General features: G+C 44.9%; 1 protein-coding gene across 1 annotated transcript; it reads left to right on the forward strand.

The window, feature by feature from the left end:
- Positions 1-13,650: 13,650 nt before the first annotated feature.
- Positions 13,651-25,322, forward strand: Phb1 (prohibitin 1). The gene is made up of 7 exons (XM_015495508.2): positions 13,651-13,732; positions 15,054-15,168; positions 16,632-16,793; positions 19,814-19,956; positions 20,114-20,230; positions 22,462-22,557; positions 24,177-25,322. The coding sequence occupies exons 2-7, from the start codon at positions 15,081-15,083 to the stop codon at positions 24,387-24,389; spliced, it is 819 nt and encodes a 272-aa protein (XP_015350994.1). The 5' UTR covers positions 13,651-13,732; positions 15,054-15,080; the 3' UTR covers positions 24,390-25,322.
- The last annotated feature ends 1,709 nt before the right edge of the window (positions 25,323-27,031 follow it).

A 27,031-nucleotide genomic window follows, 5' to 3' on the forward strand; every position in this document is an offset into this window, starting at 1 on the left:
CCTCCAGGCCTCTCAGAGGACAGGGGTGAGCCATACTACTCCCCAGCACCGCTCAGAGCCCAGCTGTTTCTTTCTGCCAAGGTCCTTTAGGAGCTGAAGATATTTTTGTGTGCTTGGCGGTACCAGGGGAAAGGAGATGGAACAATTTCCCTGACTCTTTAAAAAAAAAAAAAAAAAACTCGTATATTGGGGGNCGCCTGGCATGCGTGCGGCCCGGGTTCGACCCTCAGCACCACATACAAACAAAGATGTTGTGTCTGCCGAAAACTAGAAAATAAGTATAATTCTCTCTCTCTCTCTCTCTCTCTAAAAAAAAAAAAAACCAAACTCATATATATATATATATATATTAGATGTAGATGGACACAACACAATGCCTTTATTTTTTTTAATTTATTTTTTAGTTTTAGGTGGACACAATATCTTTATTTTATTTGTATGTGGTGCTAAAAATCGAACCCAGTGCCTCATGCATGCTAGGCAAGCGCGCTACCACTTGAGCCACATCCCCAGCCCCACAATGCCTTTATTTTTATGTGGTGCTGAGAATCAAACCCGGCTCCCGCTTGTACTAGGCATGCGCTGTACCACTGAGCCTCAATCCCAGCCCTTCCCTGACTCTTTTGTGGAAGAGTTAGTTGTGTGTGGCATCCAACTCTGGGGAAAAGTTTCCTCTCTCCTGGTGGAGAAGGCATTTCTGAGGGAGCAAGAAGAAAAGAGTGCTGGGTGGGGAGGGCACCCAGAAAGGGCTGGCATGTAGTTAGAACAGCGACTGGCATTGGCAGGAGCCTTGAGGTGCTTTCATGCACCACTTTGGGACATGAGAGATCTTTCCATAGCCCCTGTTTTGCAGAAGAGGAAACTGAACCAGACACGTTGCTCAAAGTCACAGAATCGGCAAAAGTGACAAAGCTGGGGTCTAACCAGGCCTCCCGGTTCTTATGATCAATGTCCTGTCTCGAGTTTAGAAGTGCCCCTTTTATACAACCTGTGACCTTTTGGGAACCTGTTTGGTGATGACCCCAGGCTTGGTAAACTGGAAAGATGAATTCACAGGACTGACTCACACATAAGATTCCTCTCTCCTTCCCTCCTCCCTCCCTCCCTTCCAACAAATCCTGCGATCTCTGTGTCAGGCATTAGATTTAAGTTCAGGAGATCCTGGAAGGCAAGAGCATGCTTTTGTCACTTCTGAGAATTGACACTGGCATGGTGCCAGGCAGGGAGCAGCTGAGTAGTATCTGTGTAGAAGAAATGGAAGAGCCAACCTCCCAATGGCTGGTCCTCCTAGGTCACTGCCAAGGAGGCCCCTGCGGACTTCGCCACAAGTTGAGGGCCCTGGGATAATCAGGATACTGTCCTCCCCACTCCGTGTGTATGGATGACATGTGTGTATTGAAGGATAGAATAGTGTAACAAAGTCCCTTGAGAGCTAGAACCAGGAAGGCAGGGTGGCCCCTCCGAGGCTGCAGTTGTGTGCCACTGCCAAAAACAGCCCAAAGCAAGGGGCAGCGAGGAAGAAATACTCAGACTCCCTCCCACCCATCTGCTACCAGTGCCTCCATTGACCTGACTCACCTGGGAACAATTGGCAAATGAGTCTAGTTGATATGGACCAAAGGGACTTCCTCCCTGCTCGCAGGGCAGGGCAGAAAATGCACCTGGGGAGCTGGGGTTCAACCAAGAGGAAGCGGCACACTCACGTGCGCTTAGCAGACACTCAAGAAGTACTTGTAGGGGCCTGTGTGGTGACGCACGTCTGGAATCCCAGTAACTCAGGACACGGAGGCAGGATGATCTCAGGTTCAAGACCAGCCCCCTCAGCAACTTACAGCAACTTAGCAAAATACTGAGCAATTTAGTGAGACCCCGTTTCAAAATAAACAGGGCTAGGAATGTAGCTCAGTGGTTAAGTGCCCCTGGATTCAATCCCAATACAGAAGAAAAGAACTACTTGTTCCATGAATAAATGGGAGAAGGGTAATAAAACCTACCCAATGAGGTGTTAGGAGGATTAAAATAATAACTTTGGATGTTTGCTGAGTGGCTGTGCCCTGCTAGGGAATTAGAGCTGGCTTGGAATAGGCTAGCATATGCCTAGACCAGAAGATGCTCACTAACCATGTTCTCCCCCCATCCTGAATTAATTCCCTTTAATTCAACATGTGCCTGGCATGATACCCTGTGCGTGGCATGATGTGGGCACACAGGACTCTAAGGTAATCAATGTAGTCCTGGCCTCCAGGAGACTGGAGTGAGCAGAACAAGCAAGCTGAACAGGAGGATTCCAGTGCACAGACAGTTACCTGACCAACCCAGAAAGCACTCCCCGATTCCACTGTAATAAAGGCAGGAGGAGCCAGGCACTACACACCTGTAATCCCAATGGCTTGGCAGGAGGAGAGTTCAAAGCCAGCCTCAGCAAAGGGAAGGCACTAAGCAATTCAGTGAGACCCTGTCTCTAAATAAAATACAAAAAAAGGCTGAGGATGTGGCTCAATGGTTAAGTGCCCCCAGGTTCAATCCCCAGTACCAAAAAAAAAAAAAAAGTAGGAGGTAGGAAGAGAAGGGGCAGGAGACTTCATCTGGGTACCCCCACCAGCTGGAGAGCCAGGTGGCCAAGGGAAGGAGACATCAGGGCAGGAAGACACCTGGGCCCACCCTTACTCCAAAGACCCTCTCACCAATCTCCCAGTGCCTCGCTTCCCTCTACTCCACCCACCATCAGAAGTTCCAGCCTGGTGGTCCCCCAGCAATGCTCTGACTCTCCTCCCCCAATCTCCAACCCGCCCTTCCTCCTACATACCTGCCTCCATCCTCTGGCCATCGCAGGGCCTCTCTGGTGCTCCTGGTTTGTGATCTGCAAACTCCCTTCTACCTTCTGCCTTCACCTCTGCCCCAATTCCCTCCAGGAAGCCCCTTTTCTGCTAGGACTTGAGGGGAGAAGTAGGCAAGGAGAGCCCTCCTTTGTGTCCATTTTCTTTTCCTCCTCCTTCCTTTTTTTTTTTTTTTTTGTACCAGGGGTTGAACCCAAATATATATTTTTAGAGGCAGAGTCTTGCTGAGTTGTTCAGGCCTCACTAAATTGTTGAGGCTGGAAACTTGCAATCCTCCTGCCTCAGCCTCCAGAGCCACCGGGATTACAGGAATGTGCTGCTGTATCCAACTTCCTTCTTTGTTTTCTTTTTGCAGTGTTGGGGATCCAACTCCGGGCATTGTCCATGCTGCTTCTCTCTAAAAATCCCAGATCCTGGGCTGGGGCTGTAGCTCAGTGGTAGAGCACTTGCCTAGTATGTGTGAGACACTGTGTTTGATCCTTAGCAACACATAAAAATGAAACAAATAAAATAAAGTCGTGCTGTCCATCTACAACTACAAAAAAAATTATTTTTAAAATCCCAGATCTTCTGAAGATCCATTTACTTCCTCCCCAACTACCTGTCCTTCTACCCTACCTGTTGAACCTTATCATCACCAGAAACTATGGCACCTCTGAAATCTCTAATTTCAAATACCCACTTCCTGGTCACCACCTCCTGTCCTCCCAGCTTGCTTGCTTGGGTCCCTTGTGGTCATCCTGCCTCAAACACATGAAGTCCCCTGGTCAGGTATTGCTTTCTTGCTGTCATCAGTTCTTCCTGACTTGCCCCTTCTTGCCCAGCCTGGATTCTAAGGTCCATCCTTTGCCATTCCTCTATTTACCACTTCTCTTCTTTCTAGTTTCACAACCCAGCTGACAAAAGACCAGCTGGATCAAGTCTACCTAGGCGTGCTCTATGCCTGACCACAGCGGAGGGTCTCACAACTCCCTGGAGTTACTTGGTATTTATGCATATAAACCTCAAAACAGGCTTGGCTCTGCCCAGCAATTTTGCTGTGTTTCTGTGGAATTCTGGCTTCTACCACATCCTATGCCCTCTCTTTTTTACCTCAAACCTCCCAGCTCTCCTCCTCTGGCTTCTTCTCAGTTGATGATCTTGTCACATATGAATGGAGAAACTCTCTGCCATGACTTGGCCATTTCTCACCACTGACCTGAACCCCTCTGGCATCCAGTATGTTCACCCTCCTGTCCTCTTTTTATAAAAAATTTATTTATTTTTATTTATATATGACAGCAGAATGCATTACAATCTATATTACACATATAGAGCACAATTTTTCATATCTCTGGTTGTATACAAAGTATACCCCTCCTGTCCTGTTCTTCTTTTGTGTTTTGTTTTGTTTTTGTACCAGGGATTGAACCCGGGTGTACTTAGCACTTAGTTACTGAGCCACATTCTCAGCATTTTTTTGTTGTTGTTGCTACTGGGGATTTGAGTTTAGGGGCACTCTACCACTGAGCCACAAACCCAGCCCTATTTTGTATTTTATTTAGAGACAGGCTCTCACTGAGTTGCTTAGTGCCTCATTTTTTTGCTGAGGTTGGCTTTGAACTCACAATCCTCCTGCCTCAGCCTCCTGAGCTGCTGGGATTACAGGCAGTGCCACCGCACCCAGCTCCCAGCACTTTTTAGTTTAGTTTTTTTTGAACCAGATCTCACTAAGTTACCTAGGACCTCGCTAAATTGCTGAGGCTGGCTTTGAACTTGTGATCCGTCTGCCTCAGCCTCTTAAACTGCTTGGATTACAGGCGTGCACCACCATGCCTGGCTTCTTGATGGTCAAGCCCTCCACCTCTACTCTGGAACTGTCACCTCTGGCATTTCCAGACTTTGCCCCCTTCCTGAACCATCTCTCTCCCAACTCTGCATTCTCACCACCGTGTTTACAAACAGGATCTAGCATCTCCCCTGGGTGGGCAACTAACTCTCCTTTTCTCACATTAACCACCAGCCCCTACCTCATTTTTCTTCTCCCCTTCCCAAAAGAAGCATTGACACACTCAATTTCCACTTCCTCGCTTCCATTCTATTTTTCTTCCCCCATGCTTACAAAGATGTAGTGCCTGGAGAATTCTCATGAGAGAATGTCAAGTGAAAACAGTCAGGACATCCAGCAGCATGGTTAGTCTGATTCCAATTATTTATACATTAAAAATGAAGGAAAGCCATCAAATTCCTTAACAGTAATTATTTCTGAAGGTTAGATGATTTTTTTGTTGTTGTTGTTGTTGTAATACTAGACCAGTAGCCACATACCTTGTCAGTTTTGTATTTTATTTAGAGACAGGGTCTCACTGAGTTGCTTAGCACCTCACTTTTGCTGAGATTGGCTTTGAACTCATGATCCTCCTGTCTCAGCCTCCAAAGCTGAGCCACTGGGATTACAGGCATGTACTACTGCACCCAGCTTTATTTGATTTTTTAGATTCCAAAATAAATAATTTTATGCAAAAAAATCTTCTTTTAGCTAAATGTCTCTTGTGTTTATACCTAAGAAAAACATGTCTTTTTTTTTTTTTTTTAGGTATTGGTAATGGAACTCAGGAATACTATACCACTGAACTACAAACCCAGGCTTTTTATTTTTTTATTTTGAGACAAGGTCTCCACTAAGTTGCCAAGGCTGGCCTCAATTTACCATCCTTCTGCTTTAGCTTCCCAAATCGCTGGGATCATAGGCAAGCACCTATGCCAGCTAGATAATGTACATTATTCTTATTATTTTTGTTTTGTTTTGGTACCAGGGATTGTACCCAGGGGTACCCAACTACTGAGTCACACCCCCAGGTCTTGCTAAGGTACTCAGGGCCTTGTTAAATTGCCAAGGCTGACTTTGAACTGGTAATCCTCCTGCTTCAGCCTCCCAAGCCACTGGGATCACAGGTGTGCTCCACCACACCTGGCTAGAACATGTGTATTCTCTTTAAAAAAAAAAACTTTTTTTTAGGTCTGGAGTTGTAGCTCAGTGGTACAACGCTTGCCTGGCATGTGTGAGGCACTGGGTTCGATCCTCAGTACCACAAAAATAAATAAAATAAAGGTAGATATACATGACAGTAGAAGGTATTTTGATGTATTGAATGTACACGGAACACAACTTCTTATTCTTGTGGTTGTACATGACGTGGAGTTACACTAGTCATGTATTCATATATAAACATAGGAAAGTTATGTCTGATTCATTCTACTGTCTTTCCCACTCCCATGCCCTCTCCCTTCCCTTCTTTCCCCTTTGTCTAACCCAATAAACTTCTATTCTTCCCTCCCTGCCCCCTTATTGTGTGTTAGCATCTTCATATCAAAGAGAGCATTTGATCTTTGATTTCTTGGGATTGGCTTATTTCACTTAGCATTATAGTCTCCAGTTACATTCACTTACTGGCAAATGCCATAATTTCATTCTTCTTTATGGATGAGTAATATTCCATTGCATACATATACCACATTTTCTTTATCCATTCATTTGATGAAGGGCACCTAGATTTGTTGCATAGTTTAGCTATTGTGAATTGAGCTGCTGAAAACATTGATGTGCTGAGAATTCTCATGGGAGAATGTCAAGTGAAAAATAAAAACTAAAATGTGCTATAGTATGGTGATTTTAAGTCCTTTGGGTATATGCCCAGGAATAAGAAAACTGGGTTAATGGTGGTTTCATTTCAAGTTTTCTGAGCAATCTCCATACTGTTTTCCAGAGTGGTTGCACTCATTTGCAGTCCCATCAGCAAAGTATGAGTCTACCTTTTTCCCCACATCCTTGCCAACATTTATTGTTACTTGTATTCTTGATAATTGCCATTCTGTAGAACATGTACATTCTTATACTGCCTAATTATTATGTCCTTGATCTTCTGTAGTTAATTAATTAATACTGTAAGCATTTTTTTTCAATATACACACATTGTGAGGCAATTACCCTACTCAAGTGAGCTAACACATTCTGTAATTCTCTTTAGCAGTCCAAGAAGACAACTTTGTCTTTTAACTGAGAGTAGGATGGCATGTATATAAAGTTCTGTTGTAAGGTCCTTGCTTGGCATCTGGATGGCCATCTTAAATGACAGCCCCCATCTTGAGAAAAAGTTTCGCTTTCCCACCCAAGGAGACAGGGCTCACCACTCCATCATACCAACCCAACCCTTCATCATCCGCAGTCTTTCCCGCTCAAGGGTGTATCACCATTCCCTCATGCCAACCCCACCCTTCACTGCCCACATTAGGACCCACCGGCTCTGATCCCTGAGCCTGTCCCAGAATTCAAACCTGTTTTGCCTCTCTCCGGCTCTGACAAATAAACTCTGGTGTGTATCTCTGCCTGGTCTCCGTCTTCCATTTCTCGCTCACCCATCTCCTGGTTTCTCACTTTCCTTTCATCTGTCACTTATTTTTGCATTTGCTTTCTTCTTTACACCATATTTCATTCTTCCTCTTTTAACTTCCATTTTTTTTTATCAAAGGCATACATGTGCGTAGCTGAAGATCGCAAGAGTTCCAGAAAGTGGATAAAGGAAATAGAAATCCCCAGCCCTTCTCTCTCCGCCCTAGTTCCTGCTCCACAAAGGGGAACACTTTTCGGTTCTCCTATCTATTCATTTCCACATTCCCTTCATGTTTCTAAGCAAGCTATCAACTACTATTGACAGAGTTTTCCACTGTAAATATTTTTTTATTCCCTTCCTAGTATGGAAGGTGAAGATTTAGCCCATACACATACACGTCCTTTTCTCCCTTTCCCTTACCTAGTAGAGCTACTGTCCCATATTTTATGAGACTTTGAAGTGCTTACCTCATGTGACTATGAAAACATTACCCACAGCTCAGCCATGTAGTATATTATGATATTATTTCTTGTCTTTTTTTTTGAACCAGGGATTGAACTCAGGGGCGCTTAACCACTGAGCCACATCCCCAGACCTTTTTTATATTTTATTTAGAGACAGAATCTCGATGAATTGCTTAGGGCCTTGCTAAGTTGCTGAGGCTGGCTTTGAACTTGAGATCCTTCTGCCTCCACTTCCTGAGCCACTGGGATTACAGGCTTACGCCATTGTGCCTGGCCTTTTTCCTATCTTGAATAACTTCCTATCCCTAGAATTAAGCTTGTCTTTTCTTCTAAAATGGCGCTTCGTTTCCTATGTACCTTTTGCTAATTAATCCCCACACACACTAACGGAAGTGAGAACCTTCTCTTAACATGTCAAATCACCTTTTTCCCCTCAAGATGCCCTTCCTGGAGTCCTTCTTCCTTCCGCTCCCATCTCCTCTGGGTGCTTCTTGGGATCCTTCACAGCTCCCCTTGTCATCCTTCTAGCCACGCCATTTGCCTCTCACTTGGTTGGGTGTCATATTTTCTGAATTCTATCTCATCTTTTTCAGTTTTTCTCTCTGTTTGCTGCAACTCATCCATAAGTAGTGTTCTCAGAAATGCATGAGAGAAAATTCTTGAGACCTTCTATTCTGAACAGTTGGGATTCTAGCATTCCACTTGATCATCTGGCTGGGTATAGAACACTAAGTAGCAGATCAGATCAATTTCCCTTGGAATTACCACCCCCATCACCCCTTCACCCCAAGTCCCACCCTGGTACTGGGGATGAAACCCAGGACCTTGAGCATGTTAAGCAAATGATCTACCACTGAGCTACCTGTCCCCAGCCCCTCCCTTAGAATTTGAAAGCACTGTTCCCTTGTGCTGGTTGGGTCCTCTAGAACAAGGTTGAGGGAAAGTGGTGAGAGTGGGCAAATTTGCCTTGTTGTTCATTTGGGGAGAAAACATTCCATCTTTCATGTTTTCCTCTTTTTCTTAGTAGCACCTTGCTCTAATTCTGTGAATGGAAGTATTTTCCTCCTTATTTGAAAAAAATCAATTATTGATTGGGTTTCCTTGATTAGATTTGCTATGCTCCTTGTCTGATTCTGCCAAGTTTTTGTTTATATTTTTTTTTCATTTATTTTTGGTTTTTTTCTTCCATCTATGACTTTTCTCAAATGGAATTATTATCACTTGTCTGATTGTATATAAAATGAGGCACTGCAAGTTGGGTGCCTGTGGTGGTGCACGCCTGTAATCCCAGTGGCTCTGGAGGCTGAGGCAGGAGGATTGTGAGTTCAAAGCCAGCCTCAGCAATTTAGCGAGGCACTAAGCACATCAGTGAGAGCCTGTCTCTAAATAAAATACAAAATAGGGCTGAGGATGTGGCTCAGTAGATAAGTGCCCCTGAGTTCAATCCCTGGTACCAAAAAAAAAAAAAAAAAATGAAAGACATGGCAGATGACTGGTTTCTGCATATTTGGCTGTTCAGGTAGAGAATACACTTCAAGCCTGCTTTGTGACTACCTGAGGTCATATAACGAAGTTTTCACTAATAAAGTCAAACAGAAAATATACATGCTGCTTCTATCTCATTTACCTTAAACAAACTTGCTGCTCTCAATTTCCTCTGTTCTCTTCCTGCAAGCCAGAACATAGATTCCATGACTACATGAAGGTCATCACTTAGGGGATAGTAAACCAGCAAGATAAAAAGAAAGTGAGTCTACGAAAGACCTGTGAAGCAAAAAGCAATTAACTTCTATCATCTTTAGTCCGCTGTGTTTTAGGTCTCCTTGGTATATGTCCCCACTAATACAAACACTGAAAAACTGATTTTAAAGTCTACTTGCATGAGCGACAGGTTTCACTGCGAGGGAACAGATCTCCAGGTGTGATCCAGGCAGCTCTGGGAGTCTTTGAGACACTCGCAGGGAGCATTTAAAGTCATTTTCATGATAATACAAAGTCAATATTTACCTTTTTTATTCTCACTCTCTCCTGAGTTTCCGGTAGAGTTTTCCAGAAGCCACAGGACTTTTGATAGCCCAACAGATTAAATGAAGGATCCAAGCTTTACAAAAATGTAAAACAATGTCGCTCTTTTCACCAAATAGTTTTGGGGGGATCTATAGACATTTTTCATAAAAATATGTTATGAGTTTCTTATTTTTATTTTAAATGGGTCAATAAATATTTTAAATTTCTCATTTTAATGTTGAATGTATAACCATCCATATTTTAGAAAGCTCTCTTAATAACTTTTAAGAATATATTCTACTGTCATGAATAACTAAAAAGAACAAATAAAAATTTTTTTAAAAATAACTTTTAAGGATATAAAGCTCTCTTAAACCAGGTGCTATGGCACATACCTGTAATTCCGGTGACGTGGGAGGCTGAGGCAGGAGGATCACATGTTCCAGGCCAGCCTGGGAAAATTAGAGAGCCCACTGTCTCAAAAAAAGAAAAAAATGTAGCATGGAGGTAGAGCGCCGGACTACTGAGGTTTAATCCTTGGGGCACACAAGCACACACCCGTGAACACACACACACCCACACACACATGCACGCGTGCAAAAAAAAATTTTTTTAAATGTCCTAAAATGAAAATCCAAGGGCCATTGTGCCAGGATGATCTGCCTTGATTCTGACATTGTGAAATTCCAACTGTCAGCATCTATAGATTTTTCTTTGGGGTTAAATGTTTCCTCCAAAGAGAATTTTCTATTCTGCTTTAAGACTCTCAGGGACTTCTCACTTCAATTAAAATCAAACAAAGCTTTTAAGCCAAGTTTACAACATCCTCCAAGGCTTGCTTATCCCACCACTGAGCTCTCCCACTCGCTCCTCATGCTTTGGCCACATTTGTCCTCATCTGATTCCTCCAGTGGACCAAGCTCTTATAATACTGGTCCACTTTATGCTTTGAAGATAGCTAATTTATTTATTTATTTATTTTAAATATTTTATTATGATTATTTTTTTAGCAGTAGTTGGACACAATACCTTTATTTTATTTATTTTATTTCTAGGTGGTGCTGAGGATAGAACCCAGGGTCTTGCAAGTGCATAGGCAAGCGCTCTACCGCTGAGCCACAACCCCAGCCCCTGCAATTTATTTTTTAAATGGACATGTTTCTCTTCCTTTCTCCTTGCTCCTCCCTAATCTCCCCCCACTCCAACCCGCTAATCTCAGGGGAAACAGGATTACTTTTCTTCCTCATGCTACACAGAGTTATCCGTCCTTGCCCACGTACCCACCACAAGAACCAAGTAATCCAGACTTTGGGGACAGCACCCGAAGATCTCAGAAATGACTGTCTCCCAAATCAACAAGTGAATTACAACTCCAACAGAGAACACGTGGAATGTAGTCTTTGAACTACTTGTTTCAAAGCCTCTTGCTCCCCTTGATGGGCAGAATCACAGCCTCTAGGAAAGGAGTCCCTTGGGTTTCTCTTTTGCTAGCCAAGCAATAAACCTTCTTTTCTTTTTTCTCAAAACCATGTCCTCATTACTGGATTGGCACTGGGGACAAGGACTGAGCTTTCGGCAATACTCTGACCTGCCTCAGTTTCCCTGCGCGGTAGAGAAGTGGCTCCTCCGGAGTGTCCTGGCAACCTCGCACTCCCTACACAGTCCACCCGGGCAAACCTGGAAGGAACCTCAGTTGAATCTACGTCTTGGCAGAATGCCTTTCCATCCTCCCAGAACACAAGTGAGGCTTAAGAAGAGTTGCTACAGGCCATTTCTCACTCATTTGCCTAACTACCAGGAAAGTTGCCATGAGCCATCTTCTCATAGTGCCCAGTTCTCAGGAGGTGTGAGGCTGTCATCTCATTTCCCCTGAGGATACAGCTGCAAAGGACAGCTGCATCCTGGCACTGGCTCCTCAGCAGCAGGATCACCTGTAATCTGTGTTGCAGTCCTGTGGTCCTTTTGTTTCTGTGTCACCCTGCACAAGGGCCACTAGGAGCTGGTATCTTTGGCTACTCTTTTTTCTGTGTCTATGTAAGTAATAAACTGTCTGAATCTAAGAAGGGCTCACCGTCTCTTTAGAACCAAACTTATCAGTCCTGCTTTGCCTTGTGCACATGCCCTTCCCTCTGTCTGAGTGCTCTAATCTCATCCTGCCCACTCTTTTCTAAATATCATCTCTTTAGATCTTACCCTAAATGTCATCTTCTCATAGAGGCTTCTTTGGCCGGTTTGTACAAAGTAGACCCTTATGGCAGACACCATTGATTGCAATTCCAACATGCATTCTCACAGTCCATTCTTCTTCCTTTTTTTTTTTTTTTCTCCCCCAAGTCTGGGGATCAAACCCAGAGTCTCACACATGCTAAGGAAGCACTCTACCACTGAACTATGCCCTCAACCCTCCATCATTCTTCTTTACTAATAAGAACCCCCATTTTGACTTGTTAGGGTGTTAGGAGATTTGTTAGATTTAGGAGAGGCCCCTCCCCAGTCCCAGAGCTTTCCTCTTGATACTTAGAGTCCCAACATAGCAATCCCATTCCTTTGACTACAGCCTGTTCAATCAGCCACTTCAATGCCCTACATCATTGATTCATTCAACAAAAACTGAGCCCCTACTCTGCACCAAGCTTTGTTCTTTGTGCCAAGAGCAGAATAATTAAGAGATTGGACTAAACTTCCAGCTCTCTTAGAGTCTAAATATCTGAGGAAAAAGTTATGGTTAGTTTGGGCAAACCCACGCTACACAAAAAGTACTACCATGGATATCTCTGCCCATTGATTATGACAAGGAAGGATAAGAAATCATAGAGGAGAGAAATGTATGGAAGTGGAATAAATCCAATCCAGAAATGGTTCCAATATTGTTACAATTATGCGTCCCTACATCATTTATGCAGTATCCCAGCTAAGAAATGCAAAACCTGAATCTAATCATGAGGAAACATCAGACAAATCATCTAAAATGAGAAACATCCTTTTCCCCCCCAACTTAATAAAGGACAAAGTAAAGCTGAGGATCATTTTTGGATGAAAGAGGACTAAAGAGATGAGAAATAAATATAGACGGCATCCTACACTGGAGGGGAGTTCTATAAAGTTTATTATTGGAAAAACTGACAAAATTAGAATGTAGAGGATAGATTGCATTTACTCAAGTAAGAATATGTCCTTATTCTTCAAAAATACACAATTCCTTCCAGAGAAGGAAAGGGTGGTGAGGAAGGCCAGGGAAAAGAGAGGGGAGGGAAAGAGGTAGGGAGAAAAAGGGAACAAAAAATAAAAACAATGGAGTTAACTGTTAACAATAGGTGAATGTGACAAAAGATACATGTGTTTTTGTACTATTCTTGAAACTTTTCCAAATACAACTTTTTTTTTTTTAATTGTGTCCAGGCGACTGTATTCTAAGGCAGCTCCCTTGCTCACTTAGGGCACGGTCCTGCACAAATCCCTTCCTCTCGGGCCTGTTTTCTCGTCCAGATGATTTCTAGGGTTCTCTCTGGCTCTGGCAATCAAAGCCTCACGACTCAAGGGACGTTTCCAGACAGGGCTTTGGAAAGAAGACGGCTCTTGATATCCTTCTGTCCAACAGTTATTTCACAACAACTTTCTTCAAAGTGTCCAACCGTCCTCTTTCACCAGCCACAAATTTGCCCCTGCCCTGTTTTCCAGACCCTCCTTCTCAGGCCCTAGGGGCTCATCTTCTGGCAGTCATGAGCGATGTACAGAATAGGCACGTGTATTTATCCCCAGAGCACTACAGTCCCCAAGAGGCTTTGAGGCAACATCTCACCGTTTACCACCAAAGAAAAAAGGCTTTCCTGTGCGGGTCAGCCGCCGCAGGGCTTTTTGGGAATTGCAGTCCCTCTACCAAGAGCCGCAAGAGCGGCTCAGGGCTGCAAAACACGCTTCCCAGGAGTCATTGCGCTCCTCACCACCAATCAGAGGTGCTGGTCTTGGAGGGAGGGCGGGGAAGAAGAGCAGCTTTTCGGCGCACGCGCAGTAAGTGCTGTTGGGGGAATTCATGTGGAGGTCAGAGTGTAAGCAGGTGAGAATGGCTGGGGGTGGCCCAGGCTTGTTTCTGGCGGGGGGGGGGGGTCTCTGCTGCCCTCCTCTGCCCTCCGATGTGCATTTTGGGCGAATAGGGGTGCGTGTGCGTGTCCATTTTGTGGGGGAGGGGAAAGAGCTAAACCCAGGACAAGCCAGGAGTTGCGCAGGTTAAGGGAGGTGTGTATGGGGGCAGGGTGAGGAAAAATCCAGAAGCCATTAGAAAGGAAAAGGATTGAGTGCCTGGGTCTCAAGGAGGGAGCTAACGGGCGGGGAGAGATTATGGTAGTTCTGGGAGGAGGGAGGGGGGATTTGACGGTCTTGGGGCGGGGCATTAAAAAGTTTAAGGCTGGGGCTGGGGTTGTGGCTCAGGGGCAGAGCGCTTGCCTAGCATGTGTGAAGCCCTGGGCTCGATTCTCAACACCGCATATAAATAAATGAACAAAATAAGGGTCCATCAATATCTTTAAAAAAAAAAAAACATTAAAAAAAAAAAGGTTTAAGACTGGAGTGTTTTTTAGTTGGGTCAACTGTACTCCTACCCGTGGCATCGCAGCCCCTTGACCCTGTTATGCAGAGCTCTTCCTCACAGTGCAGCAGCAGTTTAGAGACTTTCCCCTCAGTTGGTTCTTGTGTTATCTTGATCCCAGAATGTCATTCAGCTCGTCCTAATCGGTTCTCACTACAGCATGTAGAGAAGTGGCAAGGTGAGGAGTTAAACCATACCTCCTAGAATTAGACCTCTGCGTTTTAATCCTGGTTCTGCCGCTTAGTGTGATCCTGGGCGTCTCATGTCACCTGTATGTGTTCCTCTGTTTCCTGATCTATAATAATTACTTCATAGAGTAGCTGTGAGGGTTAAATAAACTGATATAAATGATGGCAGTTTACTGTTATTTATTTTTGTTGTTGGCATCACTGTTGTAGCACGTTCTTTTGTTATTTTTCTAAACAAAATTTTATAGAACCAACCATGTAGTGTCTCTTGGGAACTTTTTGTCCAGGAAATGGGAGTGTGGTTTAGTATGGTGCAAGATCCCTATGGGTATGAGGCCCATGCCTTGTTCCCATTATTTTGAACCAAGTGTCCCAGATTCCTTTCTTTCTTGGTTGAAAAAAGAAACTGCAAAAGAAAAAGGTTGAGGAATTGATGATGGCACTTTGTCAGATGTAGAGTTATTTATTAGGTGTCCTCAGTTGGTGATTTAGAGCTGTCAGGAGTGGGAAAATAAATAATAAGCTTGAGAAGTGAATGTTATGCCTCAGACCTTCCTCTGAGCGTTTGGGCTAAGTTGTTTTATTTTTTGTTTTTACCCCCTTAGGTGTGAGTGGGTCCAGCAGAAGGAAACATGGCTGCCAAAGTGTTTGAATCCATTGGCAAGTTTGGCCTGGCCTTAGCCGTTGCAGGAGGCGTGGTGAACTCTGCCTTATATAATGGTGAGGCACTGAGGTGAGGGGTGGTGGGTCGCTGCCCTTTACTGGAAGATTTCTGTTGGAGTGCATAGCCCATGACACTCTTGATGGTAGCGACTGTTTGTGAATGTTTGTGAAGAGGTTTCACTATTGCCATTCCCCACCACGTGCTTGTATTATTAGAGCCTCTGTTCAAAGACAGCTTCCCAGCCCAGTTGCTGGTTGGATGTTTTTGGCTGTTCTTATCAATTTGCAGTGCTGCTGCTTCATTTGAATACTGCAGCAGAGTATCAGGGGATTTGCATTGCTACCTGAAATGGAGATCTTGTCTGTGTCTCATCTGCCTGTATGTGAAAAAACTCAGCAAAGACTTTAGATCAGTTTGGGTGATCCTTGTCCTGAGCAGCAGCTTTTACTCTGCTAGTTTCAAAGAAAATGTCTTTGCAGTGTATCGCCCAGCTTTTAACAGGGTTTAAGGTAGCCTTTCTTCCACTTTACTGTGTGGTCTTAGGCAAGTTGCTTTCACCTGTAGGCCTCAGCTTCCTCATTGGTCAAGCAGTGAGTTTGAACGAGTTTAATCTCTAAGATCTCCTCTAACTCTGACATTCTTTTACTTTCATGCCCCAAATAATTGTAGATTGCTACACACCTGGCTTTCTAACAAAAAGATTGTTTTCAGAGTGAAGATATTTGGATCAACTCTAAAGTCTAGAGATGGAAAGTAGTTGATGAGAAAAGCCTACTTGGGCCAGGCACAGCAACAGGAACTCCAGAGGCTGAGGCAGGAAGATGTCAAATTCCAGACCAGCCTTGGCAACTTGGCGAGACCCTGTCTCAAAACAAAAAAACTTAAAAAGGGATGGGGATGTTGATTAGGGTAGAGCATCCCTGGAATCCCCTATGAAAAGAAACAAGCCTGCTTGGCTTATATGGCAGCTCTTGATACTGTGATCATCTTGGTCTCAATCTGTACATCTAAACAGTGGTCTCCATCACTGAATTTCTCTCTGAATCAACAAGATAACACTATATCCACTCCAAGTTTAAAAAAAACTGTTATTTGTGGGACCTTCTGAATTTCAGGATTCTCCTAATGAGGATGCTACTGGGTTATGTTGGAACCAGGATAGACATATTAAAATAGTGAAGATCTGAGTTGTAGAAGTTTTAGGAGATGATTCCTAGAAGTATATTGTTGGGAGTTTGGGGATGGGATGGTTAATCAGAAAACCAACAACCAGTTTTTTCAAGGAGAAAGGGAACCAAGGAACAGATCCTATTACCAAAGACCTTGGGAGGCACATGGGACAGGAAGTGATTGCTTAGTTGTGTAGCTAATTAGAAACCTCTAGAGACCAGAAGTTCGGGATAGGGAGAGGAGATACTCAGTAAATGAACAGAAAGCAACAGGGATCTTTCAAAGTCAGGATCCTTGTGGTTTACAAGGTAAAGGACCTTTTTGACATGTCATTATCTTTCCTTCCTAGTGGATGCTGGGCACAGAGCTGTCATCTTTGACCGATTCCGTGGTGTACAGGACATTGTGGTAGGGGAAGGAACTCACTTTCTCATACCTTGGGTTCAGAAACCTATTATTTTTGATTGCCGCTCTCGACCACGTAATGTGCCAGTCATCACTGGAAGCAAAGGTGAGTCTTGCCTTTGTTTTGGTAAAGCAGGGAGAGTGGAGGGTTCTCTCTTTTCTCGGCTCCAGCAGCCTGTGTGGGATACTAGGATCCAAAAGAGGTTGAACTTAGGACTGGGGATGTGGCTCAGTGGTAGTGTGCTTGTCTAGCATGTGCAAGGCCCTGGGTTCAAACCCCAACTCTGCCAAAAGAAAAAGAGGTTAGACTTGACATCATAATTCTCAGCATGTTTGCCCTGGAGAGCTCTATATGGATTCATAGAGAGAAGTGTATTCATAAGATACATACAGACAGCAGAACAAACTTAGAGATACATGTGAAGGTTTATTATGGACTGGGGATGTAGCTCAGTTGGTAGAGTGCTTGCCTCGAATGCACAAAACCCTGGGTTCAACCCCCAACACCACACACACACACACAAAATTTTTTTTAAATAAAATAAAGGTTTATCTTAAGAGTTACACAGTGATATAATTTTAAAGAAATCTAAATTATTCCCTCTGTTGATCCTTCCCATCAGCTCTTGTTCCCCAGAGTGACTATCCAAGCCTGTCTCTGGCCATCTGTCTTTGTAACTGACTTATCCTTTGCCGTATTTTCCATGGCCTCTGCACCAGTAGTGTGGACCTCACATTGCTGTCTCATAGGCTGAAGTCCTAGTGACTGAGACGTTCCACCGGTTTCCAGTCAGATCCTGACGTGGACTGCCATCACCATTCCCCCCCCCCCACCCTTAGACATATACAGAAAGCACATAAAGTTGCACATACCCAAAATGTCACAGGTGTGACATTTCTGCACATAAAGGAGAGGGTATGGTGGTGGTGGTGGTATAGTGGGGAAGTTAGTTTTTATTATCTGGATGACATTTGGTGTCCTCCCTGTTATTCCTCAGTAGATGTTTGCTTGTGGTGATTGTGCCAGTCTTGATTCTATTTTGCAGAGTGGACTAGTTCAAAGAGGACTAAAATGGTTGCTGTGAAGGAGCTCAGTCTATGCAGGAAGACAGATGTGAACAAGAAATTACAGTAGAGTGTGGGAAGGACCACAGGGCCAGGGTTCTGTGGTGTGTTGGGGAGCAGAGAAGAGAGTAGCCTACTCCCTGCAAGGAACTGATGTCTGAGTGGTGATCTGAAGAGTGCAGAGTGTGTGAGGCAGAGAAGAGGGTGCAGGGAACGTTGGAAATCTGTCTGTGGCTCCTGGCCAGGGAAACAGCAGCCTTTTGAAAAGGGGCTGTCTTGCCTGCTTCAAAGAGGAAATAAGTTGGACAGGATTTATGAAGAAACTTTTTTTAGTTACCAATGAACTTTTATTTTATTTATTTACATGTGGTGCTGAGAATTGAACCCAGTGCCTTGCAGCTCGAGCCCCTGGAGAAACTTAATTTAACTTAAGCCTGCTTCTAAGTTTCCCATCTCTTGTGGATTTCTTTCTGTACTATTTTGCAGTTGTTCTGAGGATGCATTATGTACCTATTCTGAAAACTATTGAAAGGTACCTCCTGAGGTCAGGGACTTATTATATATGTTGATAAGTTTCCCACCTCTCTTGGCCCAATCAGGACTCCATTTCCTGGGCACTTGGTCCATACTGTTGATGACTGCGGATGACCTGTGTCAGTGTGTTAGCTTCCCACAGGCCTGGTGTGTCTAAGGGAAGGGCTGATTCCCCCCAGAATCCTGATAAGGTCTATGACTAATCAGACTTTTAAACCCTTCCCCTACCAATGACTTGCGTGCCTTCTCTTTTAAATGCTTTACCAGATCTACTCACACCTCTAGGGTCTTTTGCACATTGACAGAAAGCTCTTGTATCTGTTTTCTCCTCCAGTTTTTCCTGGATCATCCCCATTCTCAGACAAGAAAGTAAGTTCAGGTTATCTAAGGCTATCTGAAGCTGCATAATTTGTAGCCAGCAGAGTGGGACCACAGCTCAGTTCTGTGGAGTGTTAGTGCTGTGTCTACCAGTCCCACACTAACTTCTCAAGGTTGACTCATAGTCATGTTCACCTGGCCTTGGAAAGGCCTGATTCTAGAATTCTTAGTATTGACTTGTTATTTGTCCTAAAATGTTCAGTCTCCTAACATTTCGTGTTACCCATGAGACATACTGTCATGACCCACCTGAGGTTTACTTAGTTTCTCTGAACTGGGGCAGTGAGTCAGATTAGAATTATTAAGCAGTATGAAAAATTTAAGAAATAAAGACCAGGGGCTGGGTTTGTGGCTGTCAGTGGTAGAGCACTTGCCTAGCATGTGCGAGGCCCTGGGTTCGATCCTCAACACCACATAAAAATAAATAAAATAAAAATATTGTGTTCAACTAAAAAAATAAGTATTTTTAAAGAAAAGAAATAAAGACATAGAAATAAGTAAAATAGCGGGATCCGATGGGGACCAGCTCTGATGGAGACTGGATATAATGACAAAATGGAGTCTGCACCTGTGCACTTTATTTAAATGGGTGGAAACACCAATGGGATTCAGTGTGAAGAACTTCCTGAGAAAAACCTGAAGAAGATAGCAAAAACTGGGTTGGGGCTTAACAGGTTACGCCCACCTTCTCTACTTCAGGGCAGCTGGGATTTGAAGTCAAGGCTTTTTGAACTAGTGAGTTCCATGACAACAGAACTTCCTCAAGAACAGAAATCACCATGCAAATGGGTGGGCGTTCCTTGGGCACCCTTGTACCGCATCGTTTCACTGTCCAGGGTTTCACATAGTTCAAAGCAAAAATTTATCAGTCGCCTGTGACACCATACCATGGTAATTGCTTTATCTGTGGTCATTAGGACGCACTGAAAAGCTGGTGTCATCACCGAATCCTTTCAGACATTCCTAACTCTCTACAGTGCTCTATGGCTTCTTTGCCAAGGAAACTGGACATATCTACTCCTTGCCTTTTAAGATCTTACTAAATACCATTTTGCATTGTAGCAAATTTGGGGTGGGAAAGGTCACATAAAAGGCCATTTGTTTCCCCTACGGGTTTTATTTTAACTCCAGTGTTTGTTTCTTACCAAGATTTGCAGAATGTCAACATCACACTGCGCATCCTTTTCCGACCTGTTGCTAGTCAGCTTCCTCGAATCTTCACTAGCATTGGAGAGGACTATGATGAACGAGTGCTGCCGTCCATCACCACAGAGATCCTCAAGTCAGTGGTGGTGAGTGGATAGGGCCTTCACCGTGAGCCCAGATCACTGCCCTGAAGATCGCTAGGTAGCAGGAAGAACTTGGCCATAGTGGGTTGGGATGTGGCTGAGGTTCTTTTCTGCTTTATCATTAGCCTGACTTGCTTTCTGCCTGTCCCTCTGAAACCAGGCTCGCTTTGATGCTGGCGAACTGATCACCCAGAGAGAGCTGGTCTCCAGGCAGGTGAGCGATGACCTTACAGAGCGAGCAGCAACCTTTGGGCTCATCCTGGATGACGTGTCCTTGGTAAGATCCTTGAGGAGTCTGAGCAAAGGTTTTGGTTCTTGTCTGGTACCTGGCTCATTTCTGTATACACATGATTAGGTCTTGCCTTCCACTTTCCTAAATGTGAGACTTGAAAACAGAATCTTCATGGGGGTGTGAGGCAGTGTCCTTGCATCTGTTTTCAGTTGAGGGTTCTTTATCTCCCTGTCTTACACATTTTTTTTATAATCTCTGCTCATCCCCAGACAGTCTCTAAATCACCAAACTATGACTGTTCCTCAGAAAGTGATGTCTTCTTATTAACCCTATTTGATAAAGTAAGAAATTGCCTGGTAGAGACCAGAAAATAGCTTGGTAGTGTTTCTCCCTAGCACAGACTTCCCAGCCTGACCCCCTAAGAATTTTCTAACAATTAGGGTTTGAAGCTCTGTGAAGTTCTGGGGACCCCCAGGGAAAGGTGATAGAGTGCTAATAAATGGTTCTGTTTCCCAAGGCCTGGTATTGAGGACAAGGGACTTCTCTGAGGTGTAAGCTAGCCTCCAGAGACATTATAGTCTGTGTATTTATATGACACTGAGTGTCATAACTCAGTGTCATAACAGAAAGCAACTGAGTGTCATAACAGAAAGCAATACAGGCAGGATAGGGTTTCGGGTGGAGGAGGGTGAGGGGAAGGGGTCGTGTTTCTAAGATTCTCTGGGAAAAATCATTTGGAGTGATTCGTTCAGGTAGTGAGGTAGAGTGTTTCCTGTTCAGTTCTCCTGTGCATCACTAGGGAAAGGCACTGCTTCCTCTCAGCATCTGCACAGCTGTTTAAACAGAGATTCTCTAAGTACCCAGCCCTCACCCTGAGGGCCAGGGCACTGTTCCACCTTCTGTTGCTCCAAGGGAAGGGCGTGTGGCTCCCTCTGCTGGCAGCATGCCAGGCTGCAGCCTTTGGCCCCTCCACCTCAAGCTCTCCCCATTTGCTGTTAGTTAACCTGAGTACCTTGGCTGTGAAAGCTCGCTAAGTAAAAACCTGGGGAAAACTTGGCATTTTACTTGACTCTGACCACATACTCCATTCTGGGGAAATGTGGGCTGACCACAAGAAACCATATCTAAGAGGTGTAAGAAGAAAATTAGATTTCCTGGGGAATTTGCTGGCCTCAGCTGGCTCTTTTAGAAAGAAATTTTATTCCTTAATTATACATTTCATTTTTCATTTCTCAGAATTGTACTTTCTTATCCAAACTTTGAACAAGAATCCAGAAATGGATCAGGCAAAGTAGAGCAGCTGCAGTGTGAGAGTTCGCAGTATAGTGTAAAAGCTTTAGAAAACAGTAGGGCCAGGATTGACTTCTCAGAAGTTTGGGGCTGCTTGTTTTTTAAAAAGCAGACATTGGGAGAGTGGAGGAGAAAATGAAACAAATAACATTTGATTGCAAAACCATTGCTGCTCTTCTCTTTATTTCTTCTTTTTAAATAAAAAAATGAATAAGAGAATTGCTTAAGGCTAGGCATTAGGAGCTCTGAGTCTATTCCCATTATCTGTACTATCTTTAGAGACAGTTGCTTCAGCCAAGTCTGTTACTTGATTAGGGGAGGTATATGGATAATCAGACTTAAACCCTCACCCGGACCAATGGCTTTCCCTGCCTTCCCTTTCTTTTAAGCCCTTTACCAGAACCACTCATATATAGGAATACCATGATGTGCTCTCCATCTTGCTCCATCCTCTTCCTGTTTAGTGGTGGGGATGTTCTGCAGAAGTGGACTGGTGAATCCATAAGCAGAGAGTATCAAGCTTTTGGAACCCTGGGAACTGGCCGCATCCCCTGCTCTCAGGGGCTCACTTTTCCATCTGGCCTCCCTTGGGTCTTTGAACAGGCATCAAAGAAGATGATGCCTTGGAAGAAATCTGGTCAGTGGTGGGGGTCCTAGAATTCACAGATCTCCTCCTCTAAGGAGGTGGTCTATTGAGTGAACACCTTCTGGTGGCCATGGGCCCCATCAAAAGCTGCAGATGGCATTTTCTGCGTGAGGTGGCCACAATGAGGGTGACAGAAATTTGTAGGAACAGTGTTGACAGCCAAGGATTCTGGGATATAAACTCAGTGTGGATGAGAATTTGGAGGTGGAAGTGTGTCTCCTAGTGCCTCCAGCTGCTAGAGCCATTCCTGGCCTTTTCCTTCCAGCAGCTGGGGAGGCCTCCCAGCAACCCTGTCTGAGCAATTACACTGCCTCAGCTTGTGCTTACTCTCTCCCCTTAGACACATCTGACCTTTGGGAAGGAGTTCACAGAAGCGGTGGAAGCCAAACAGGTGGCTCAGCAGGAAGCAGAGAGGGCCAGATTTGTGGTGGAAAAGGTGAGCATTCAACCAGATGGCAAGAGCCTCTTTTCCTTTCTCCTCTGCTCAGCTTTCCCATTTGCTGGGTGGCCTGGAAATTCATCATCTGTCATCTCTTCTTCCGGGATAATCGGAAGGGGATTGAAGGAACTGTACTCCTGCAATTGGTTGCAGAGTCTTTGGGGGCTAGTCAGGGACATGTGATGTTATGTTCCTAAATCACTGAAGGGTAATTTTTTTTCCACGTGCCCAAGATCAAAAACTTTCATACAAATAAAAATGTTACTCCTGGAATATTTTCAGCTTCACTGAGAAGTCATTTTGAACCATAGTTACATAGTGAAAACTTGACGTTGATCAAATGTTGCACCAGATGTGATATGGTCACTGGATATTTTTCACTAAATCCATCCAGATGTGTCAAGAGAGTGTGATGGAACACAGTATATTGGCCTAGCAGCCTGGTCTTGCAGATATTTGTGAAGGTATATTTATTTGCTCTCCATTCCCCACCACTAGTATTCCTATTCTAAGGCCTTTTGGTCTTTCAAATCAAGAGAGAGATTCGATTTTGGAAACTGTAAGCTTCATATGGGCGGGGTCTTGCTTTGCTTTGTATCTGCCATGACTCCAGTAACAAGTCTAGCACTTTGCCTGATGATCCTAGATATACAACATTTGTTGAAAACATCCTATCAGTTTCAAAATTGTTGGACCAGGGGTGTCACTCAGTGGCATAGTGCTTGTTTAACATGTGCGAGGCCTGAGTTCGGGCCCTGCATTAAGAGAGACAAAAAGAGGGTTGATTTCAAAGAAGCTCAATCCTATACTCTCCTCCCACATTCTGAAGGTCACTTGTCTAGACAGATGTTTCCATGTTGGTGTTGGTAGGACAAGCCGTGGAGATTCCAGGTACCAGCTGAGCTCACAGGCAGCTCCTGGCAGTCATAGATGCATGCTTCTCCTTCTTAACTCTTGTGGTGGTTCTGTTTTGTAGTGCTGGGGATTCTGAACCCAGGGCCTCATGCACTCTACCTCTGAGCTACAACACCAGCCCGACCAACTGGTTTTGATGGAAGTTGTTTTGGCTTAGGACTGGAGGGAAAGATGAGCCTGAGGATTGGTTCCACCTTTCTTTTTACCTCCATTTTCTCTGGCCTGAATCCTTCTAGCTTAAAATAGAATTGTCTGGATCAGATCACTAGTAATGTTAATGGGAACTTTGAAATAAGTACACTACTTACATAGCCAATTGAAGCATATGCCTGCAATGATAAGTGGGCATTAGCGGAAAGAGGAGGTTGGGTGGACATAGTGCTTGTCGACTCTGTTAACAATAGGAATGTAAGTTTCCGAGTGCCTTCAGAAACCTGTGAAGGCAGGGCTGGGGTTGTGGCTCAGTGGTAGAGCACTCACTTAGCACGTGCGAGGCCCTGGATTCTATCCTCGGAGATAGATATATATGGAGATATATATATTTATTTATTTATTTATTTATTTTCAGGTACAGCTTTAAAAAATAATAAGTAAATATTTAAAAAGAAACTGTGAAGGCACCTAGGCTGGTCCTTGCTAGGCTCTAGTCTGACAGTCAGCACCCTGAGGTTTGTCACTCACTCTCCATCTCCACTCTTTAGGCTGAACAGCAAAAGAAAGCTGCCATCATCTCTGCTGAGGGTGACTCCAAGGCAGCCGAGCTGATTGCCAACTCACTGGCCACTGCAGGTGATGGCCTGATTGAGCTGCGCAAGCTGGAAGCCGCTGAGGACATAGCATACCAGCTCTCACGCACTCGGAACGTCACTTACCTGCCAGCAGGGCAGTCCGTGCTCCTCCAACTGCCCCAGTGAGGGTGCCCTGTCCGCACCTCCTCAGGCCACTTGGGCCACAGCCCCAATTCTGAATACCATCTTTCTTCTGCCCCTACCCCAGAAATCACTGTGAAATTTCATGATTGGCTTAAAAAGTGAAGGAAATAAAAAGTAAAATCACTTCAGATCTCTAATTATCAAATGAAGCTCTTTCATTCTTCTCACCTCCCATCTACTTTTTTATTTACCTCCCTACCAAAAATTGCCAAGTGCCTATGCAGACTGGCTTTGGGTCCTGCAGGGCCTGCTGGCACTCCAGCCTAGGCACTGGCAGTTGGCAGAAGAGCAGGGCAATGTGCGTGATGGATGGGGGAGCACAGCCGACAGCCTGCATAGACCTGTAGCCTCCCTCCTGCCATTTATTGAAGATTTGAGGACAATGGCACATACGGCTGAACCAGGAAGGCAGGTCTCAGTTACTTTCCAGCCTGTCCTGCACAGATGCAGCTGAAGAGGTGCTGGGGAAGGTCAGAGAGGAAGTGGTCTGTCTCTTACCATAAGGCTGATTCCCTCCAACTGCGACCAGCGGAAGCAGGTGTGTGTCAACAGGGCGTGGATTGAAGAATCTGCCCCTATTGAGGTGGGTGGGCCTGATTTTGCTACCCCCCAGGGTTCTAAAACTGGGATGAACTTGGATAGTGAGAGAGGAGGTCTGGACTGAGATGTAAGTCCTGTTGAAGACTTCCTCTCTACCCCCCACCTTGGTCCTTCTCAAATACCCAATGGAATTCCAACTTGAAAGATTGCATCCTGCTGGGGCTAAGCATGCCTGCCAAAGACGTGTGCAGCCTGCGTTCCTGCTGCTTCAAACTGCCCTTCTCGAAGGCTGTGTGCCTGTGCTTTGAAGGAAACAATCATGGGAAGAAAACAAATGTGTGTAAACTGCTGTTAATAAATGACACCCAAACCTTCCAGCTGTCCTACGGGTTTGTTTTTTGTTTGTGGGAGTAGTGGGATCAGAACAGAGTGTTCTAGTAATTTTTGTGTGTGCTTGTTTGTATCACCAGCTGGGATAGAATATCCAGCAAGGCAAAAGATGCTTTGGTTTCAGAAAGCACTTTGTTCTGTGTTCCTAATTGAGACCCATTGTGAAGTGAACCTCGGTGATGTTAAGTGAAGTTTCTCATGAGGTGATTCTGAGGAGGTGAGGCTGTCTTCTGTGTATTGGTATGACCAGCAGAGTGGGCCTTCCTGCCGCCAGCAACACCCTGACGAAAGGGAAACCATTGGCAAGAAGTTCACTGGTCAGTAACCCTTCCTGCCCTCTAGTTTGATCTTCATACACATTGGGTTACCTTGGGTGTTATTCGATGTGTCATTCTACTTTACTGTGACTGATGTGGGAAATGCAAATGCTTTGGCATTTTAAGGAGACCAAATTTATGCATTTTGGATGGTGGAGGAGAGCAGACCTAGGATTGAGAAATAACTGCCAGCCAGCCACCTCAAAGGCTTTTTAGGAACAATCAGAAGTGTGCAGCCAGGTGCGGTAGCATATGTCTGATGACTTGGGAGGCTGAGGCAGGAGGATCACAAGTTTAAGACAAGCCTGAGCCACTTAGACCCTAAGCAACTTAATGAGACCTTGTCTCAAAAAATAAAAGGGGCTGGGGAATGTAGCATGTAGCTCAGTGGTAAAGTGCCCCTGGGTTCAATCCCCCCATACAAAACAACAATAGAGTAAGGCCCAGCCCTACCTGTACCTTCTCCTCCGCCTCTCCTCCATATTCAACCCTGGGCCCCGCCTGGCCTTAGGGACCCTTCTGAAGACTTAGGTTGTGTTCTAATCTAGAGGGCCAGGGCCAGCTAGCAGCTAAGAAAGAAGGGGACCTGATGCACAAATTTGGGGTGGAACTGAGGATTTAAGTTTTCCCAATAGTCTCCAGCTCACCTCAGGCCTCAGCAGGATCTGGTCCCCTGAGAGCAGGCGGCAGTGTGACATGGTACTGACCCTCCGCTGAACCCCAGAGCTCCCACCAAAGTCTCCCTTCTGGCCTTCTCCCTGCCCCTCCCCCAGACTCCTCTATCTAGGCCTGGGGTAGCTCTTCCGCTTGTGTTTTTGCTGTAAGGATGGCAAGGCCTGCAGATGATGAGGTGCCTGGACTCAAAGCACATTACAGACTGGAGCAGAAAGAGCATAATTCCCAAATAAGTTCCAGACTGACTTCCACTCTGCAGCCGTCCTCCTTTCCTGCTGTTTATTGCTTTGGACACCCTTTGGGGGAAGGGGACAGGAGGCGCCTCTCTCCTTAGCCCTCCTCCCAGGCCTTTTTTAAAAAAGCCCTTGTGTTTCCTGAATTCGGTGGGGAGATTGGGTTTCATCCTCCAGGTGTCTGTGGGGGAGCCCTGGGCTGAAATGCTGCCCAGTACAACGTCTGGGTTCCTTCTGTCCCAGGTCAGTCTTTTGGGCAGCAGACAGGCCAGGTCTCCTGCTGGCTTTGCCATTAGTCTCCCTGTCATGGGTGGCAGAGGCACCTCCCAGTGGCAGCCCTGGCGCCTCATTCTGCCTTGATTTCCTCCAAGTAATTCTTTTTACAAATGTTCAAGAGCTGTTAATGGCTTCTTAGCCCCAGAGACCCCTGATGGCCTCTGGGTTTCTCAGAGGCTGCCACAATGGACCT

Source organism: Marmota marmota, unplaced genomic scaffold, assembly GCF_001458135.2.
Source record: "Marmota marmota marmota unplaced genomic scaffold, marMar, whole genome shotgun sequence".
NCBI lineage: Eukaryota > Metazoa > Chordata > Mammalia > Rodentia > Sciuridae > Marmota > Marmota marmota.